At 36.4% G+C, this 22,746-nt stretch overlaps 1 protein-coding gene across 2 annotated transcripts in view; it reads right to left on the bottom strand.

Moving 5' to 3' along the window:
- The window catches only part of RRAS2 (RAS related 2), a 79,560-nt gene that overhangs the window by 39,488 nt on the left and 17,326 nt on the right, over positions 1-22,746 (bottom strand). The window contains exon 1 of one of the 2 annotated variants that reach the window (XM_073018124.1): positions 18,708-18,730. The exons of the other annotated variant lie outside the window; for it this stretch is intronic. Coding sequence (XP_072874225.1) covers positions 18,708-18,710 — 3 coding nt within the window. The 5' untranslated portion in view covers positions 18,711-18,730. Of the gene's footprint in view, positions 1-18,707; positions 18,731-22,746 lie in introns of those variants that run through there. 2 annotated transcript variants of the gene reach the window in all.

Raw genomic sequence — 22,746 nt, 5'->3', positions numbered from 1 at the left:
AAACAAACAAACAAGATAACCCAAACATGGACATTTTGTACATTCTTTCAGTCCCCACTTCGGACTATTCAAAAGTAAATATAAATCAGACTTTTAGAAAAAGTAAGTATTAAACTTCAAATTCCTTCAAGGAAACACATCTGTATACTTTGAGTCACACTTACTGACTTGGTAACAATACAGCTATAGTTTACTATGTGTCAGGCACTTTACCATATTAATTCCATATACCATATTAATTCACTGAAACCTCACAGTCCATGAAGTAGGTGGTCTTATTATTGTCTCCATCATACAGATGAGGAAAGACTTGCCCAAAGTAACTTGCCTAAAGTCACAAGACTAGTAAGCATGGAGCAGAAATTGATTCCCAGGAGTCTGGCTCAACTCTGTGTCCCAAGCTACAACATTATAATGAGAGCTACCTTCAGAAAACAAAAATAAATGTATTGCCCCTGCTTTCTCTAGATTCATGGAGTAAAATGTCCGGATTTTCTCAAATCCATCTCCCCATACACCTCCGTCAATCCTGACATTTGGCAATAATGCCAAGCAGGAAAAGAATCTTTTTCCAAGGTATGTAAGACCTGTACTGCAATAAAAAATTATATTAACTATTCAGGTTCCCTCTGTCTTCTAAGAGTACAGATAACTCCAAGTTTACCATACATGATGGAGAATTTCTCCTACTTCCCCTGTAAAATATTTTCAAAATATCTTATCAACTGATAAAAGGTGATAAACCTACCTAAAAGACTTTTGGTGAAGAGAAGCAAGTAGCAGTTTTATTTTTGAGAGTGTAGAAAAGTTGTGTGATCAAAACAACAAGATTATAATTCCAGTTTACTGATGGACTCGAAAAACATATACGATTATAAAACAACTAAACAACTCAACTGTAGCTATGTGACATGTTTACAATGAACTAATCATTGTAAAAATGTTTAAAGAACGGGAATGACAGCAGAAGAAAATTGTCACCATGAGAGAGTATAAAGATGAGTTAAAGGTTTTCTTCCTGCAAAACTCAATTTGTTTATTTAGTTGTAGCACTGCCCACCCATTGCACCCCACAAAAAAAGCCACATTCATTTGAGGTCACTTTACCTCCTGCTATTTCCTTTGCAGTGAGTCTGCAAAGTTCTAATGCATGGTGCTGATTTTATTCATTGAACAGAAAGCAACTGAGTGAAACATACAAGCAACTAAACCTTTGGCACCCTGTGAAACCACAAGAGAGCAAGATCTATTTTCCCAGGTTCTAACATCTTTTTAAAGCTGTTTTTTCAAACAGCAGTATACCTAGAATGACTGCTTGCTTGTCTAGAGTCACGTGCTCAGTACCAAAAGCAGATCAATTGACTCTGAGAAGAGAAATTAATCAAGACAAAAAATTGTAATGGACGTCTTAACTTAAGCAGCTCTCATTTACTTATTCTTTCATTTAGCTAATTTCAATCTATACACAAAATAAAAGCAGTAGACAGTTTTTCCTATAGAAACTCATTCACACAGCCTTCAGAGTTAAACTTCAGATTAGCCCAGAGATTCTCCTTAATCAATTCTTTGTTGCTTTTAGAAAAGGTTATACAAAAACATTGGCTAAAACTGGTTAAAATAAAAGCACAGGAAAGAAACTTTTCTGAACGATATTAAATATACTTATTTTAAATAGGATGGACTGGTAAAAATAAAAATATAAAAGAATTTAAGTCAAAATTCATTTTTTAATAACCTAACAATCATAAAGTCACATAAAGTAGTATGCAGTAAAATGTGGGAAAACTATAAAAATGTTAATTTTTATAGTAACTTAACAATTTAAAAAATGATTGAAAACGGCTGGGCACAGTGGCTCACACCTATTTTGGGACGCCAAGGTGGGCAGATCTCCTGAGGTCAGGAGTTAGAGACCAGCCTGGCCAACATGGTGAAACCCCGTCTCCACTAAAAATACAACAATTAGCTGGGTGTGGTGGTGTGAGCCTGTAATCCCAGCTACTTGGGAGGCTGAGGCAGCAGAATCGCTTGAACCTGGGAGGCAGACGTTGTGGAGGCAGAGGTTGCAGTGAGCCAAGATCGGCCACTGCACCCCAGCCTAGGCGACAGACTGAGACACCGATTAAAAAAAAAAAAAAAAAAAGATTGCAAACAAGCAAATGCACGTCAATATTTTAAAATCTTATGTCTATACCATTCCTCCTTCCCCTAACATGACTAGTCAACAGCATAGGTGTTCTCAATAAATTTCCCTTGGTGAAATGGTGGTGGGACAGGGAAGGGAACTCTACAAGGATGGCACTAAAGTCCCTCATTCTTTATACTCACTTAAAAGAATGATCAAAAATTGTCAAAATTTCTGAAGTTTTTGCACAGGGGTTGGGGGGGGCACTACATTTGTTATTATTTTTGCCATGTCTTTTTTTTGTGTTTGATCATCCAGGAGCAAGTGGGAGTGGGGAGAGTAGGGGAGCTGTCTACCTATTAAGACCATTTTAGCCTACCTCTGACCACTTTTAGCCAGGTTGGATGGAGTCTTCTTAATAAAGGAAATACCAGATTTAGCTCCCTTTCCACCATCCCTGGCTTGCTGCTGGCTGAAACTTCAGTCTCTAATTGAAAGTCTTACCCATTTCTGAAATTCTGCCTGTCCTGTGTTTTTATCACTAAATGCTCCCCCACTTCCATTTAAGCTCACCCTTGTTTGACTAGAGTGAGGTGAAGACATTTGAAAATGTGTTTGGTTCTTTTGAAGCCAACAACACATTTAAAAAGTATATTTAATCCAGATCTAGTTAATAGTGGCTTCTGGTATAATTCCGAGTACTGTAATCATATGACAATGATTAGTTCATTATAATTAACTACAATTGAACTTTGTTTACTACTTTTATAACCCTATCTACCTAGCTATAATAAATCTATTGACTATATACTATTTAACAGTTACTATGCTAGACACTGTATAAAAAACAAGGCAACACCAATGAAAGTGTTTGCCCCAAAAGAGATCGCAGTCTAACTCTCAAGACAAATATACCCAACCAAATAGGTGATAACTGCTATCAGGAAATATTAAATGTGCTGGGCACAGTGGCTCATACCTGTAATCCTAGCACTTTGGGAGGCAGAAGTAGGAGGGTCGCTTGCACTCAGGAATTTGAGACCCGCCTGAGCAACATGGTGAAACCCCATCTCTACCAAAAATACAAAAACAACGAGCCCAGCATAGTGGTGCACACCTGTAGTCCCATCTACTTGAAAGGCTAAAGTAGTAGGATCACCTGAGTGCAGAAGGTTGAGACTGCAGTGAGCCGAGACCGTGCCAATGCACTCCAGGCCTGGGTGACAAAGTGAGGAGGCTCTGTCTCAAAAAAAAAAAAAAAAAAAAAAAAAAAAGACAAAGAAATATCAAATGCTATCCAAACACATTCCATCTAGGAAGACATAGCTAGCAACCCATTTTCTGCTTCTCTTCCTTGATGTTTCTTTCTTCCCATATTTCCCATAAATAACATTTTTTCCAAATTCTTTACCTAAGAAAACCTTAATCATCCATCAAGTAATTCCTTTGTAATATGTATGTTATTGGCTAAATACAGCAATCTAGATCTGTATCTATGTGTTAAAGTAGTCGCAATCTAATTTATCTTGAACTTATTACGGAAGTACATAATATCCATTGTTAAAATTTTATCAGCCATACCCATTAAGATTCCAGATTAAATGTTAAAGATAAATGAAATCACAAACAAGTGAGCAAGAGGCTATAAAAAATGACCATCAATCCAATTAAGACAAATGTGAATTTAAAAAATAAAAAGTTAAAGAATGACCACTAAGATCTTAAGAGAAAACATACAGAACTTACGGAAATAAAAAATATAATCTAATGGTAAAAATTCAATAGATGGACTAAAAAGCATATCTCTTCAAACACTGCTAAGGAGAACTAAAGGACAGACTATAGTGAACATAACTACAGCTAGAGACATTTAAAAGAGAATTCTACGAACAACTTTACACAATAAATATGAAGCACAGACAAAACGGACATATGCCTAGAAAAATACAAACTCAAAATTGATTCAAGAATAATTAGAAGGCTGGGTGTGGTGGCTCACACCTGTAATGCCAGCACTTTGGGAAGCTGAGATGAGAGGCTCACTTAAGCCCAGAAGTTTGAGATCAACCCAGGCAACATAGTGAGACCTCATCTCTACAAAAACAAAACAAAACAACAAAAAAAAACTAGGCCAAGCATAGTGGCATAAGCCTGTAGTCCCAACCACTTGGAAGGCTAAGGTAGGAGGATTGCTTGAGCCTGGGAGGTGGATGTTGCAGTGAAGTGAGATCACACCACTGCACTCCAGCCTGGGTGACAGAGCAAGACCCTGTCTCCAAAAAAAAAAAAAAAAAAAAAAAGAAGAAGATAATTAGAAAGCCTGAACAGCCCTATGACTAATAAAGGAAGAAAAAAATAAAATAAACTTCCCCCTCTTCCCCTCACCGGCGCACACACACAAACTAGGTTTAAAAGTTGTAAAAGCAAGGTCTACCAAACTTTCAGGAAACAAGTAAATCCAGTATCACACAAATTCTTCCAGAGAATAGAAATACTCCCCCAACTCATTTTATGAGGCCAATATAATCTGGATACCAAAACCAGAAAAGAACATTCTTAAAAAATGGAAAGTACAGGCCAATTTCACTAATAAACATACATGAAAAGAGTCCATATGCAAAATATTAACAGAATCCAGAATCCAACAGTATATAAACAAAAATATACATTACGACCAATATATCCCAGGAATCCAGGAACAGAATATAGAGACTTTTTTAAAATTACAAATATAATTCACCATATGAACAGACTAAAGAAAAACACTGAGATACGGAAAAAGGATAAGAAAATGTCACATTTGTCTTTAAAAAAAAAAAAACCTATAGCAAACAACACTTTTTACAGTGAAACTCATTAAAATCAAGAACAAGTATGTATGTCTACTATTACCATATTTATTCAACATTACATTGGAGGTCCTAGTTAATTTAATAAGAAAAGAAAGTGGTATACAAATTTTTTAAGAATGTATTTTATATGATTATATGCACAGGAAACGGTATACATAATGATGATTGGAATTAGAATTCAGCAAGGTATTTGGATATAAAAGTCTACATAGTCCCCTCAACCTGTCCAAAAAATAAACAACAACAACAAAAAATACCACTTCCATATAAAGCTATTAGAAAGCTTAAGTCTAATAAAAGACACCATTTACAACAGCAACAGCAACTATATGATATACAGGACTAACTCTAGTAAAAATATATTCTAGACCTTTAGGGAAAGAAATAATTAAGCTTTAAACAAAGGCCAAAAAAAAAAAAAAAAAGGAAAACGTTTTTTACAAAAGTATTTTCTTCATGGATAGAATTGTGAAGATATCAGTACTCCCTTAACTGACCCAATTTAAATTTGTTTTAACATTATTGGGTTTTTCATAGAATTTGATAAGCTAATCCTAAAATTTATAAGCAAGAAAAGAGCCAAGAAATTGTTTATAAGTGTAAGATTCAAGAGAATTTTTTTTGTTTTGCTCAATGCCATTTTCCCAGCATCTAAAAAGTTCCTGGCACATAGCAGTTGTCTCCAACATATGTGCTGAATGAATTTCTGAATGAAAACAGCAGGGAAACTTATCTTACCCTCTACGGAATTTAGAATGGAAATGACACAAGAATAGGCAAAAAAGACTAATGGAACAAAACAGAAGGCCTAAAAACAAATCCACATGAATGAAATTTGATATATAAATAGAGGAGTAGATCATAGGGGAAAGATAGAACACTACTCAATAAATGATGCTGGGACAACTGTTTAGGCATGTGGAAAAAAGCGAGATTGAGGGGAGGGATTATAAAGGGTTCATAAATCTCTAAGCTCAGTCTGTATTATCTCTAGATTCTTCCTAGCGAAGCCTCACAAGTTTTACATTAAGATGTATTCTAATTGAGAAAATATATAGTACCTCACCTGGAACGGTAATGCACAATAATATAAATGCTTACTACATGTTAGCTATGATCATATCTGAGTCCTCAAACTTACCCTGATATGAAGTCTTGCTTCACCGCTTCCTAGCTTTGTAATATTGGAGAAGTTACTTGAATTCGCTTTGTCTTACTACAAAATGAGCCTGCATTACCACTTACCTCAGCAAGAGTAACTTATTGGTGGGGGTTTCTTTTAACCCTTTTAGTATTTTTATTTTAGAATGGCATTAAGTTTGTAGATTAACTATTAGAATTGACACTGTTAAGAATCTGAATCTTCAGATCTAAAAATATAGTATGTTTTTCCATTTATTTAAGTCTTTGTCTTAAAAAAATTTAATGTTTGCTTTAAAATTTTGTATGGAAGACTGTAAAAACATTTAAAACACATTTTTTAAGTGTGTAGAAGTACAGTCTTTTTGTTTGCTATTCTAAAAGGGGTGTCTTCTTCCACTGATTTGTAAAAATTCTAAGTATTACATAAAATACTGTCCAATTGTGGAACAGAGTGGAGGCTGGGGAATGAGCAGCTACTGATAGTATTTTGAAGGAGGATGAAGTCTGGAATCTCACCACTATGCTTCTCTCATCTCCTTCTTTGAATTTGAGATGTTCTCTAAGAATATTACAGAAAAGCATTCAGCAAAACATGGACATGTACTAGAATCCCTTTGAGAGAACTTGGTTTTCTTTCCTTGAATAGTGTTGAAAAGTGACCTCATTATCCCATAGCATGGAATCCAAAAATAGTAAAGAAGGCTTCCATAGAATATGTGCAAATCTGAAAATCTCAGGGCATGTACCTAATGCTATATTTATTTTTCACAAAACCGGAAATAGTGACAGCTTAAAACAACAAGTAACTAGACTGTTACATAGCTTTTAAAATGCTGCTGCTATTGTGTAATTTTTAGCATTTTATATATTGAATTTCTATGTCAGGAAGTATGCCACTGTTAACTATTTTACATGGTGCCTAAATTTTATTTTAAATAAAAAGTTATCACACATATCAGATTAAACTCAACTACATAAATTGTTATACTAAAACATTTCAGGGAATATGTACTTTCTAATGCTAATGAAGTTTTAGAAAAGACTGTAAATATACAAACATAAAATTATCATCAAGTATCACCAATTCTGAAATTTGTTTAATACGTAAAATAATTTTAAGGGGTGAAAGTTATATATCTTTATTCCAGCTGACGTGACAAAATTAAGAGTTCCAGTAAGAGCAAAATGTTGTCCTCTATTTGGGAGGGGGAGGGGACAGGGCACTGAGCAATTAAGCAGTTAAAACTCCTATGTCATATCTTAAATCATTTATAACATCAAAAAGAAAGTAAACATTTCAATCCTATTAAGAATATGATTTTGCTATTCTGTTCTGCTGTGGAAAACTAAGTAGTCACTTGTTTAAAAATGAAGATGAAGCAGACATAGCATAAACCAATTAAACAAAATTAAATCAAAACAACAGTTTTAAGACATAATATGCATGCATGAATTTCATTTCATTACAGATTATTACAGTTAAAATACCACTGGGTGTACTCACTTCAAGTGGTGTGTAAAAATAAAAATAGCTGAAGAGAGGATGGTCAAACCTCAAAACAAGTACTATAACCACCACCCAAAAATGCAAAATAAAGGAAGTTGTCTTCTTCAGAGTTAGGAGGAGGGGAAAAATCTTACTACTTACACACTGGGAGGAAGTGGGGATGGAGAGAAAGAAAAACAATTCCATGCCCTTCCTAAATGTTTAAGAACAAATGCAATTTGCCATTACTAACACTAAAAAAGTAAAGTATTATGTTACCTTCAGCATTTTATCAGTACCCACAAAATTGCCTTTTAATTTGTCCCAGTAAACTAAACTGACATTGCCTAAGCGTCTTTCTCTACCCCCCTTTCTCTTCACTTGATTTCATGCGAAAGTCAAATTATTTGTATGACTGCTACCAGGATTTTAATAAAAATTGACACAACCCAAACAATATAAATTTTCCCCTATTTAGCCAGCCTCTAAATGTTTTAGGGAAAAAGAAAAACGTGCGGTACATTATTTAATTAGGTTCCAACGCTCTTCACAGATTCATATATACTTCTCATCTGTAACAACTCAATAGAAAAACAAAATTCAAGGATGAAAAGGGTTTATTTACTTCTTTCCATACTGCAGGTAATGCGAATGGATGTTGTCTCTTACAAGTCACAGGTCAAACATAGTATGGAGGAAAAAAACACAAAGAAGCCAAACTTAGACCAAATGTAGCTGTGACAAAGTTAAATGGCTTTATTAGAGAAAAAAAAGTCTTAACAGGATTTTTTAAAAATAAAATCTACCACTGTAGTGCTTACAAAGTACATAAGGCTAACAGTAAAGAGTGAGAAAAATGGCCAGGCATGGTAGCTCATGCCTGTAATCCTCGCACTTTGGGAGACCAAGGCAGGTGGATCACCTGAGGTCGGGAGTTCAAGACCAGCCTGACCAACATGGGGAAACCCGTCTCTACTAAAAATACAAAATTAGCCAGGCGTGGTGGCGCATGCCTGTAATCCCAGCGACTCGGGAGGCTGAGGCAGGAGAATCACTTGAACCCAGGATGCGGAGGTTGCAGTGAGCCAAGATTGTGCCACTGCACTCCAGCCTAGGCAAGAAGAGCAAAACTCCATCTTAAAAAAAAAAAAAAAAAGTGAGAAAAAACATTGTAGCAAATTTAGTCAAGCCAGGAAGACAAGTGTAAAAACAATATCAAACATGGTAAAATGTATTTGGCAAGAGCTATAGTAAAATTTTAAGGTGCCATTAGGCAATAGTAAAAATAATATTTAGGCAACAAAAAAGTATAAATCAATGTAAAAGCTCAGAAACACTAGAAAACATTTATAGTATGTAAAGTAGTAAAATATATATATATATATGACACAAAGTAATAACTAAAATTAATGCAGATGCAATACACATACAGCAATTTTTTTTTTTCTGAGACGGAGTTTCACTCTTGTTGCCCAGGCTGGAGTGCAATGGCACAACCTCTGCTCACCACAACCTCTGCCTCCTGGGTTCAAGCAATTCTCCTGTCTCAGCCTCCCAAATAGCTGGGATTAGAGGCATGCGACACTATGCCTGGCTAATTTTGTATTTTTAGTAGACAGGGTTTCTCCATGTTGGTCAGGCTGGTCTCGAACTCCCGACCTCAGGTGATCTGCCTGCCTCGGCCTCCCAAAGTGCTAGGATTACAGGCGTGAGCAACTGCGCCCAGCACATACACCAAATTTCATATATATGTGTGTATATATACACACACACATATATGTATATACACATATACATATATACACACATATACACGTATACACATATATACACACATACCTGCATGCACATATATCTACACATACATATATACATACACACGTACATACACACATATACATATATACACACACATACACATGTATACACATATATACACATATATCTACGCAATACACACATATACACATATACACATACATACATATACACACATACATATACATACATACACACATACATATATATGCACACACATACACATATATACACATACATATATACACATATATCTACGCACATGCACACATATACACATACACACATACATACACATATATACATATACACACATACATATACATACATACACATATACGCACACACATACACATATATACACACCCATACATACATATATACACATATATATACATATATACACGCGCACACATATATACATACATACACACACACACACACATATATATACACACACATATTTTTTTTTTTTTGAGACGGAGTTTCACTCTTGTTGTCCAGGCTGGAGTCCAACAGCGCGATCTCAGCTCAGTGCAACCTCCCTTCACCTCCCAGGTTCAAGCGATTCTCTTGCCTCAGCCTCCCAAGTAGCTGGGATTATAGGCATGCGCCACCACGCCCAGCTAATTTTGTATTTTTAGTAAAGACGAGTTTTCACCATGTCGGTCAGGCTGGTCTCAAACTCCTGACCTCAAGTGATCCACCCGCCTCGGCCTCCCGAAGTGCTAAGATTACAGGCATGAGCCACTGCATCCGGCCAAAATTGTATATTTTAAAGCAGAGATAGATCGAACAAAAAATGCATCAAGTTAGGCTTTTAGACCCCTCGCATACACAGATGCCTTTTCTTATTCTAAACAAATATTCACATGTGCATAATCTTGTATTTTCTTTCCTAAAGAGGGTCCTCAAAATGATATAAGCTTTAGGCCCCCCTCAACACCTGGATCTGATTCCTGTAGTAAATAGCAAAAATATACGTTTTCTAATGTCTAAAACTTGCAAATTTCTGGTCATGATACCAAAAGTAAAATAGAACAAAAAAGCAGAAATCAACAAAGACTTAAATTTTAAATATATACTAAAAATTCACATGATGAAAGGACACAATTTAAATTAGGAAATTAAAAACAGGGCCAGGCACAGTGGCTCATGCCTGTAATCCCCGCACTTCAGGAGGCCAAGGTGAGACAGTCACCTGAGCCCAGGAGTTTGAGGTCAGCCTGAGCAACATAGTGAGACTTCATCTCTAGAAATAAAAATAAAAATAAATTAGCCAGGTATGGTGACACATGCTTGTAGTCCTAGCTGTTCAAGGGGCTGAAGCAGATGGATTGCTTCAGCTCAAGAGTTCGAGCCTATAGTAAGCTATGATTGTGCCACTGCACCCCAGCCTGGGTCACAGAGTAAGACCCCATCTCTTAAGAGAGAAACAAACAAAAAGAAAAGTAACAAATATCCAAATGACTAATGTAGTATTCACGGTGAAATGTGAATGTGTTCATTAAAAGATGGAAAAACACAGCAATGAATTATAAGATTTTAGAAAACAAACCCAAAGGAAAACAGAACAAAATAATTTAAGGAAAAATACAAGGATCTATTCATTGGTAGTCCTGATAATTTAAGAACTGCTTTCCTGGCCAGGCTCAGCGGCTTACATCTTGTAATTCCAGCACTTTGGGAGGCCCAGTCTATACAAAAAATTTTAAAATTAGCCAGGCATGGTGGCACACACCTGTAGTCCCAGCTATTCAGGAGGCTGAGGTGGGAAGATCGCTTCAGCCTGGGAGGTCAAGGCTGCAGTGAGCCATGATTGTGCTACTGTACTCCAGCCTGGAGGAGAGAGCGAGACCCTGTTTCAATTAAAAAACAACTGGTTCCTTGGGGTTGGGGGAACACCATTCTCAGAAACTTAAATGAGTACCACTGATAAGGGATGTCTTAATCATTTCAGATTCCCTGAAAAAGCAGAGGCATTATGATGACATGTAGTTAACACTAAAAAAAAAAAAAAAAAAAAAATTCAGATGATATAAATATTCAAAAGAAAAAGGCTGTAACAAAAATAAGTACAAAAAATATGTACTTTTAACCACAGCTATACATTGAGAAACTTAATTAGGGCAATGTTCACACCCTCAAATTTTTAAGAAGAAAAACATATTTACACATAAAGCTTACATTTCAAGAGACAGAAAACTGAATCAACAGGATGAAATAGACAAAACTGTTTATCAACAATAGGAGTAACTGTAGTTAATAACTAGTAAATTTCATTTGTTTTTTGTTTGTTTGTTTTAGAGACAGTTCACTCTGTTGCTCAAGGTGGTGTGCGTGATCTTAGTTCACTGCAGCCTCCAACTGCTGGGCTCAAGCAATCCTGCTGCCTCAGCCTTCTAAAGTGCTAGGACTACAGGCATGAGCCACTGCGCTTGGCCCTAAATCCAGATTTTTAAAGAACATAAAATTTAAAGCCCTGGGAGAATATGAAGATGAACATACTACCCAATTCATCCTTCAAGTCAAATATATTCTTGGTCACAAGTTTCTGTGAACCCAGAAACTGGAAACAAGAAACACAGCACCCATACAACTTAATAAAATAAACAAGAAACTGGGGTAAAATGATGGTGTATAAAATCCCTCAATGTACTAAGCAAATACATTCTAATGATTCAACATACCACAGTAATGGCTTAATAAAAACAAACAGGGATCCATTTCTACAGATGTCAAAACAGCATCTGGTAAAATTACATTGCTAATAACATCAAAGGAAAACACTAATAGGATACTTACATAACTTATCCAAAAAACTTTAAAACCATTGTACACGATGCAGAAAAAAAAAATTAACAAAACAAGTTTATCTATTGTGTTCATTTTGTTTGAAGTATTTTGTTATAAGGTTCTGGCCTGGGCATGGTGATGCACACCTGTAGTCCCAGCTACTCAGGAGACTGGCAGGAGGATCACTTGAGCCCAGAAGTTCAAGTCCAGCCTAGGCAACATAGGGAGATCCTCAACCCTTTAAAAAAAAAAAGAAAAAAAAAAAAAATTCTGGCAAGTAAACTACAGAAAGAGGATGTAAGTATTAAAAGGGAAGGAACAAATGAAAAGGCAACCTATGGACTGGAAGAAACTACCTGCAATACACAGCTGACAAAAGGATTTGTGTTCCAAATATATTAAGAAACTTTACAACTCAGTAACACAAAGCAATCCAATTTTTAAAAGAGACAAAAGACATACAGACACAAAAGCAGTTATACAAATGGCCAAAAGGCACATAAAAAGATGCTGAATATCATTAGTCATCAAGGAAAAGCTATTTAAAACCACAGTGAGATAACCACAGTGCAGCCACTAGATTGGCTAAAACACCCAGTATTGGTAAGGACCCAGAGTAACTGGAATTTCCATACCCAGTTGCTGGGAATGTAAAATGGTACAACCATTTTATAAGAAACTACCTGTCTCCCAAAGTTACACTTATCATATGACTCAATAATCACAATTTGGTATTTATCCAAGAGAAATGAAAATGTAAGTCCAAACAATGATTTGTACATCAATGACTGGGGCAGCCTTATTTACAGTTCCTGAACATTGGAAACAATCCAAATGTTCTATCAATAAGCAGACAAATAAACTGTGGTATATCATACAACGAAATACTACCCAACAATAAAAAAGAACAAACTACTAGCCAGGCGTGGTGGCATGTGCCTGTAGTCCCAGCTACTTGGGAGGCTGAGGCAGAAGGACCACTTGAGCCTGGGGAGGTTGAGGCTATAGTGAGCCATGATGGCACACTGCACTCAAGCCTCAGCAACAGAGTAAGACCTTGTCTCAAAAATAGTAATAATAATAAAATAAAGAACTACAGAAACAAGCAATATCATAGGTGAATGTTAAAATCATCATGCTAAGCAAAAACATCCCAGACACAAAAGAGTACATACTGTATATTTCTATTATATAAAGTCTAGAAACAGGCAAAACTGAACAATGGGAGTAAAAAGTCAGCAGGAAGGGAGACAAGGGACCTTCTTGGAGAGAGAGAAATGTCCTATATGTGCTTGTAATGATGGTTACACAACTCTGTACATTTTTCAAAATTCACATGACAATATACTAAAAAGGGTACACTTTAACATATGTGGTTACTACTGATAAGAATGTAAATAAGAATGGGAAGTAAATAGGAAGCTTTTACTTTTTAATTGACAAGCCTTTGTATTGCTTGCATCTTTACATATCGTAAGGTTAAAATGTTATATTTTTAACGACTCACAAATATTTCACTCAGTTTTTCAACCAATTAAAAAAAATCACACACACATTATCACTGGAGCAAAACAGAAAGCCATGAAAGAGACTCATTATAAAAGAAGATATAATACATAAGAAAATCTGAAAATAGAAAATAAAAGAATTACAAATCAGATATTTTTTAAAATGATCTTTTTCTAAGCTTTGAGTGACAGAGAAAATCTTGATTTGTACTCTACTGTATGTGTTTCACCACACAATAGAGAAACTAACTGAAGTACATATAAAACATCCAGAGGCTTTTCCAAGTAAGCTAACAGATAATGGCAAAGACATGAAAAAAATCATACAAGAAAAAAAATGCAACACTAAAAGTAAGAATCGGACTTCCCTGGAAACCATAACAATACAAACCAAAAAATGTTTAAATATCATTTTATATCAATTAGTAAATTAATTTACAACTTTTTTATTATAAAATAATTAGACCATTGTAAAAACTTTATGAAAGTATAAAGAAAAAGATAACATTTGGGTCAATTTCTATTTCTTCCCATTGTCTTATCTGTTAAAGATAAAAAAAAATGCACAAGAAGTATTTTTTCTTCAGGTAAATCATAGTATAAGCAACTTCTTACATCATCATATATATTTCTAAAATAATTTTATAAGCTATACTGATCTGCTTTAAGTCCACTAGAAAAAAGAGTTATATTTAACCATTGGTCTACGTAAGACAATTCTAGTGTATCACTATTGTAAGTCACGTCATGATAAATACCACTGTAGATAGATATTTATAGTTCTTATCCCTGGAGGTGTATTTATCAAGTCAAAGGAAAAGGCGAGGCTATTGATACATAACACTATACTCTAGAAAGCTACACCAATTATATTCCCTTAAGATTAAAAACTCAAGTTTTAAAAATTCTTTTTCCTTATAAAACATATTGCATGTTCAATAAAGAAAATCCAGACACAGAAAAGAAAAAAACAAAAATAATGAAAATCATCCATAATTCTACCATCCAGGGATGCCCACTTTTAGTTTGTGTCCTATTTTCCAATGCATATATAATTAAATCTATGCTGTACTGTGAATTTCATTTTATAGTCTTTTCCCCATCCCCACCCTGCCCTCTTTTTTTTTGGAGACAGGGTCTCACTCTGTCGCCCAGGCTGGAGTGCAGTGGCAGCGATCACAGCTCACTGCAACCTCGACTTCCCTGGGCCCAGGTGATCCTTTCACCTCTGTTTCCCAAGTAGCTGCAACCACAGGCACGTGCCAGCACGCCTGGCTAAATTTTTTAGAGACAGGTTTTCACCATGTTGCCCAGGTTGGTCTCAAATCCCGGACTCAAGAAATCCACCTGCCTCCACAAAGTGCTGGAATTACAGGCATGAGCCACCTCACACAGCCCCGCCCTTACTTTTAATGAGCTTTTCCTGCTTACCAGTCTTTTAAAAGTAATTTTAATGACATGGACTATTATTTAATCCATCTTCATTATTGACCACATAGGCGATTTCTAATTTTTTTATATTAACAGTCAAATCTTTGCACATATAGCAAATTACTTCATCAGAAAAAGTTACCTGGAAAATAACTACTGAGTCAAAACTTATGAAATTCAAGATTTAATTCAGCTTGTCGATTTACAATCTCAGCAGCATGAGAGTGCCCATTTCTCATCACTTTACCTATACAGGTAGTCTTTTATTAATCTTTGTCAATTTGATAATTTAAAAATGGTTTATTGTTTTACTTTGTCCTGGTTTTTTTCCTACTCAGTGAGGGCTAACAATTTGAAGTGTTTATTCTTTTTTGAACTGCTCACCTCGCTGTCATTTTAAGATATAAAAATCATTTGTATCATCAGCAAATTTATTTTAAAAATGCAATTCTTGTTGTTGTTCACGTCCATTAAGTTATATATACAATTCTGATATATCCATAATGTAACCTATTCAATAACTGATGGAGGGTAACACTTTTTTGAAAAGCATCCATACATACACACATACATACACACACAATGGATTAGTCTGTCTCCTATATCAAAGAAAATTATCCAGCTGGGACTCCCATCAAGTTCTTCCTTGTTTCTAAAAACTCTCCTGCATCCATAAACATAGCCATATAAATATCCTTCCCACCCTTCTAGCGAGTGTAAAAAAAAAAAAAAAAAAAAAAAAAAAAGTATATTATTCTGCCCATCTTTTATCCTTCAGTTAGAAATCAAATCTCCTCCAACCTTCTCAAAGGTCCTTGCCATCGACAACTGTCCCTCCTCCAACATCTTCCCTATTGTACTAGCTTTTTCCTCAGCATATAAACAAGACACCTTTTTCTAAAAACACTCACATGCACCACTGCACTACCACCACTCCAGCCCCAACCTCTGCTCTCACCTTCTTTCTCCTCCATCAACATTTTTCTTGACTGCCCATACAGTGGTCTGGCTTCTAGTCCCATCGTTGCACTAACACTGCTCTCTGTGAACTGTTCATTGCTGAATCCAAACTTACATTTTTCTTTTCTTTTTTTTTTTTGAGACGGAGTCTAGCTCTGTCGCCCAGGCTGGAGTGCAGTGGCGCGATCTCGGCTCACTGTAAGCTCCGCCTCCCGGGTTCACTCCATTCTCCCGCCTCAGCCTCCCGAGTTGCTGGGACTACAGGCGCACGCCAGAACGCCCGGCTAATTTTTTTTTTCTATTTTTAGTAGAGACAGGGTTTCATCATGATAGTCAGGATGGTCTCGATCTCCTGACCTCGTGATCCGCCCATCTGGGCCTCCCAAAGTGCTGGGATTACAGGCGTGAGTCACCGCGCCCAGTCAAACTTAAAATTTTCACCGTCAGATTATTTACCATTCTAAGACATGTGACTCTGCTGAACACTCAAAGCCATTCCTGAAACTGTCTTCTCTTGGTTTCTGTAATACCTAACATGATTTGTGTCTCTAGTTCTCCAGTGGGTTCTGTTCAGTCATCTTGTTCCTTTTCTTCTTCCAGACTCCCTTTCAATGGCAGTCATCCAGAGTCCCACCTTGAGCCGGCAGACCTCCATAACATGGGTGATCCTCATCTACACCAACTAGCTTCAAAAATCCCTACTTTACATTCCCAAATCTACCTCTGCACCTAGATCTCTTACCTACACTTCTGTTCTGATTATAAAAAGGGATATATACCTTCATACTGCAGCCCCTGAAGCATCTCAAACTCAAGAGGTTCAGAACTGAACTCATCATCAATTAAGCTGAATGACAAAATGACTTGCAATTTGAATGAGGCATAAAAATATCCATTTTTTTTTTTGCTAGCAGAGAAATAATAGCAACAAAAATCAAAACTTTAGAAGAAAACATCAATTACAACATTACTTAATAAACCAAAATGCCCTTAAAATAAATTCTTCTTATGAAAAGATAGAGTAGACATACTTTTCCCTATTTCTCCTGCTAAAAACTAAAAATCCTTGACAAATATAAGACTCTGAAAGCTGGAGGGAAGACATAAAGACCAACGCTTTGGAATCCAAGAAAAAACACTGTGGTGAGTTTCCTGGGTTTTATTTTTGCAACATATATCCTGGAGCTGGAGATGAGAAAGCCAGCAACGTGGAAATGTCAACAGGCGCACACACAAAAAAAGCCCTAACAAAAGAAAGCTCTCTCTAGCTAAAGGACCAGGAACAGGATGTCCCAGCAAGACAGAAAACTTTTAGATGACAACTGCTCTACTCCCACCAGACACCAAAGAAAAAACCGCTGCCCACACCAGGGAAGGTCAAGTGGGGATCCTAGAATCCCACATTCAAAAGGCTCTAAAGAGGCACCCCAACACCCCACTGCAATGCTGTCAGAAAAGACCAAGTGGGGAGCTAAGACTTTCATCCCAACTGGCCAGTATGATCCCAGCAGTGTCCATGGATTTGCATCCCCACCAGGCAGTAACAAGGAGTGTCCCCACACTTTGGACTTAATGGAAGCTGAGTAGGGAATCTAGACACCTGCCTCCACCTCACAGTAACAAGGCAGCACTTCCCTTTCTCCTGCCACAGTGGTATCCAAAAGAGCCAGCTAACCCAGTCTGGGATACAGAGTCACACAACAAAATATAAAAATGTGCAGATTTCAAAAGAAAAACCCAAGGAACAGGAAGATCCCAAACCAAATGACAAAAAGACAATCGACAGACACCAATATTGAGATAACAAAGATGTCAGAATTATCTGGCAAACATATTAAGGCAGTCTCCATCAAAATGTTCCAACAGCTTGAAACAAACAAAAAAAAAGTCTCAGCAAAGAAATGAAAGTCTCAGTAAAGACACAGAAGTATAAAGAAACACGTGGGAGCTTAAAACTAAAAAATATAATAATCAAAATAAAGAGCTCAATGGATAGTCTTAACAGCAAAATGAAAGGGACAGAAGAATCAACAAACTAGAATGCACAACAGTAGAAACTACCAAATCTGAAAAACAGAAAATACACTGAAGAAAAGAAAATAATGAACAGAGCCTCAAGAGCCTTTGGGAATGTTATAAAAGATCTAACCTCCACGTTATCAGAGGATCCCAATGAGAAGACAAGGAGAATAGAGCTGAAAAAGTACATGAAATAATTGCCAAAAACTTCCCAAATTTGCTAATACATAAACCTACACATTCAAGAAGCTGAATAAACCCCAAAGAGGAAAAACCCAATGAAATCCACACCAAGACACATCATAATTAAACTTCTAAAAACAAAAGACAAAGAAATATTGAAAGCAACCTGGGAAAAACATCTTATCTACAGGAGAAAAACAGCAGATTTCTCATCAGAAACCATGGGGATCAGAAGAAGTGGCACAGTATCTTTCAGGTGCTGATCAAAGGAAACTACAGCTTGCTTATCCCCAGTTTCACTTTCCTTGGTTTCAGTTACCCACAGTCAACCACAGTTCAAAAATATTAAATGGAAAATTTCAGAAATAAAATTTTAAATTGTGTACCATTCTGAGTAGCCTGATGAAATCTCACACCATCTCACCCAGGACAATGAATCATCCCTTTATCCAGAGAATCCACACTGTATATGCTACTCACCCGTTAGTCATCAACACTGTTTGCTCTGAACATTCAACTATTGACATCATCATGCCTCAACAATCCAGGATCATCCAAAGCAGATGATTCTGACCATATATCAGAAGGTCAATAGTAACAATGCAACATCACAATGCCTACATCATTTACCTCACTACATCTCATCAAGTAGGCATTATCTCACATCATTGTAATAAGAATATAGAACAAAAAGATATTTTGAGAAAGACCACGTTCAGATAACTTCTATTGTAGTATATGGTTGTAATTTTTCTATTTGATTAATAATCTAATCTCTTACTGTGCCTGATTTATAAATTAAACTTTATTGCAGGTATCTATCTCCTTATTGGAAAAACAGGATCAGCACTATCCAGTTTCAGGCATCTGGGGGGGTTGAAATATATAGCCTTGCAGATAAGGGGGGACTACTGTATTAACTCAGAATCTTATCTACAGTAAATTTTTTTAAAATTGTTCTGGGATGAAGGAGAAATCAAGATATTCTCAGATAAGGAAAACCAAAGAGAATGTATTGCCAGCAGGGTCACCCTAAAAGAATGACTAAAGAAAGTTCCTTAAACAATAAAAGGAACCTTGAAACATCAGAAAGGAAAAAAGAACATGGTTAGCAAAAATATGGACAAACTCCATAGCTTTCCTTCTCAAGTTTTCTGTAGTATGCTTGACAGTTCAAAAAAAAAAAATGTTAATACTGAGCTTCTGCACTAGGCCCAACAGACCAAACCAAAATGAACTTACCCATGCTAAATGAAGTTCTACCCCACCAAGCCATTTATCTGACCTTCTATAAATCTGGAGAATGAGAGAAAACAGCCAAATCCCCAAACAGGCCAGTTTTAGCTGGCACAATAAGGAAGTCCCATCCGCTTTAACCTTTACAAGGAAAATAACTTTAAAAAGATCAACGGGCCCCCGGTTCAGTGGCTCACACCTGTAATCCCAGTACTTTGGGAAGCCGAGCTGGGAAAAATCACTTGAGGCCAGTAGTTCAAGACCAGCGTGGGCAAAACAATGAGACTCTGTCTCTACCAAAAAAAAAAGGAAAATAAAAAATTAATAATAAAAAATAAAAAGACCAATCCATTTTTTGTTTTGTTTTTGCTTTCTTCAGCCCTTTTCTGCCTGTAAAGCCAAACTTCTGTGCTCAGTTCATCAGAACAGTCATTCTATTTTATAAAATGAGATGTTGCCAGATTCTAGGATCAAAAAGTCAATTAGATCTTTCAACTAAATTTGTTGTAATCTTGTTTTCTGATACCTCCAACTGAAACTTAGCACTTCCTCCATAAAGCACTCTAGCAATACCTGCTGACTGTCAACAACAGATATCAGATATTTTCATGTAATAGCCATTGCAGGTAAGTCAGAATAGCATTTATACTACTAAAGTTAGAAAGAAAGAAAATAGAAAGTTAAAGTTAAAAAAGAAAGTTATTAAAACTAAAAAGAATTTTTTAAAAAGTTAAAGAATTTTGCTTCTAACATTTTCATATTTGAATTTAAATGTGTTAGTTCCCCCTTATAATCATACACATTTTATTTTATACATTTAAAAATAGTATTCTGGTTAGGAGCAGTGGCTAATCCCACCGACCTTGGGAGGCTGAGGTGGGCAGATGGCTTGAGCTCAGGAGTTCGACACCAGCCTGGGCAACATGGAGAGACTCCATCTCTACTAAAAACACCAAAAAAAAAAAAAAATAGCCAGGCGTGGTGGTGTAGGCCAGCGGTCCCAGTTATTCGGGAGGCTGAGGTGGGAGGTTTGCTTGAGCCAGAGTTGGGGGTTGTGGGGCAGGCTGCAGTGAGCCGAGATCACGCCACTACACTTCAGCCTGGGCGACAGGGCAATAGAGTCTGTCCTTCTGTTGCCCAGGCTGGAGTGTAGTGGCATGATCTCGGCTCACTGCAACCTTCACCTCCAAGGCTCAAGTGATTTCTGCCTCAGCCTCCTGAGTAGCTGGGATTACAGGCGCACCCCACAATGCCCAGCTAATTTTTTGTACTTTTTTTTTTTTTTTAGTAGAAACGGGGTTTTGCCATGTAGGCCAGGGTGGTCTCGAACTCCTGACCTCAAGTGATCCAGCTGCCTCAGCCTCCCAAAGTGCTGGAATTACAGGTGTGAGCCACCACACCCAGCCAAAAAAAAGTATTCTGAGAATCCCACAGGCTTTACCAAACTACCAAGAGCCCTTTACACAAAAAAGTTTAAGAATTCCTACATTAAGGACCATTTCCAATTTATTAAAAAGTCTTAATGGACCACAGCTTCTATTTGTCACTGGAATGAGAAGAATAGCTCTGCTAGAAGACACCAAAAGAAAATTACCTATAAAACTAAACCATGCTAGAAGCAAATGCTTTTTCAAGTTCTCAAAAATCAATACCCCAAGAGTCAGACCCTTAGTTCGGTAAAAATCTATTCACAGTCATCAAAGGATCCCCAATTTACACCATGAGTTAATTCCTAGGTAATTCCCAAAAAGAATACAATCCAAACCTCTAAACGAGAACAAGAGCACTTATTCCACCTTCCCCAATCTTCCACCTCTTACCTACCCCTAACTATTTCCTCTTAAACATTATAATCTATAAATCTAAAGATGAAGAGTTCCTTTCTTAAGGAAATTAGCAACATTCAAATGTATATACTTTCACATTCTTGTTCCAAGAACACAGAATTCCTTTTCTCTCTCCCATCCCACCTCTCTCAAAAGCATAAGTACCCAAACTGGGCGAAGCCTTTAAGATGAACAATGACCACGGCATTTTTTCTAATCCCATGATGAAAATAAGATTCCCGTCATACGCAAGGCCACCAAAAGAGTGGCAGCACATTTTTAAAATAAATAATCCTATCCCTCCCACTAAAAACTCTTGATGAAAATCTTCTCAGTCCAAAAGTAATCCATTTTCTAAAGGAATAAATTTCATGAGCAAAAAAAGTCAACAGCACAGCACAGAGCACAGGTCTAGTATGATACTACAGGTTTTCTTTCAATCGTTAAACCTACCTCAAACTACATTATGTGGGCATTTTTTTTGTATACCTACAAATAGTGTTACGAATTCGGTGCTGAGAAAAGTTAAAGGCATTTATTTATACAGGAAACTAAAGGCAAAATTAATCATCAGTTCCTGTAACTACCAAGACAAAATCAGATACTGTGCTTTGGAGAAATCTTCAGAAACCATGTATAGTAATTTTTAAAGTAAATCATCACACACACATTCACATACAAGTTTTATCCACAAATTCAAATATGAATTTCTTACTGTAATAAGAATGTACTAAAGTTTTATTTGGTTGAGAGGATGAGGACCAAAAAAATAAAAATAAAAATAGTTTCCTACTCTGAAGAAAACCCCTGAAGAACACACTGTGTCTCGTCAAACAAGTCATGATACCTTTAACACCAAATTAACAGCTAAAAATTTCCATTTGACTACACAGTTAAGTCAGAGTACATTCTCTGTTCTTAATTAACTATAAAATACCTCAGAAAATGTTATGAAAAAATACAAACATGCATACTCACCTCCCAACTTAGGAAACAAAATGTTTGTAATATGATTGAAGACTCTTGCAGGCCTCCTCAATAATATTCCCCTCTCTCCTCCCCCAACACCAAGAGGTAATCAATATCGTGAATTTGGTATCCATCATTCTCATGCTTTTATACAACATTAATAATCATATAATAGTATTCCTAAACTACGTTTTGGAGAGGACACCACTGCAAATCCTCAGCTCCATACTAGCTTTTATCAGTACCCATCATTTGCAGTTTTAATAGAAATACAAATACATCAAGTGTGCTTTTGGGTGAAATCTCATTCTTCCCTCTCCTCCTACCCCACTGCTCCTGCCAGATTCAAATTGTTAACATAGTCACATGACCAAGAACTTCATTCAGAAAGAGT

This window comes from Chlorocebus sabaeus, chromosome 1 (assembly GCF_047675955.1).
Source record: "Chlorocebus sabaeus isolate Y175 chromosome 1, mChlSab1.0.hap1, whole genome shotgun sequence".
In the NCBI taxonomy this organism is placed as follows: Eukaryota; Metazoa; Chordata; class Mammalia; order Primates; family Cercopithecidae; genus Chlorocebus; species Chlorocebus sabaeus.
Note: the sequence above shows the minus strand (reverse complement) of the source record. Positions and strands in the feature narration are given on the sequence as shown.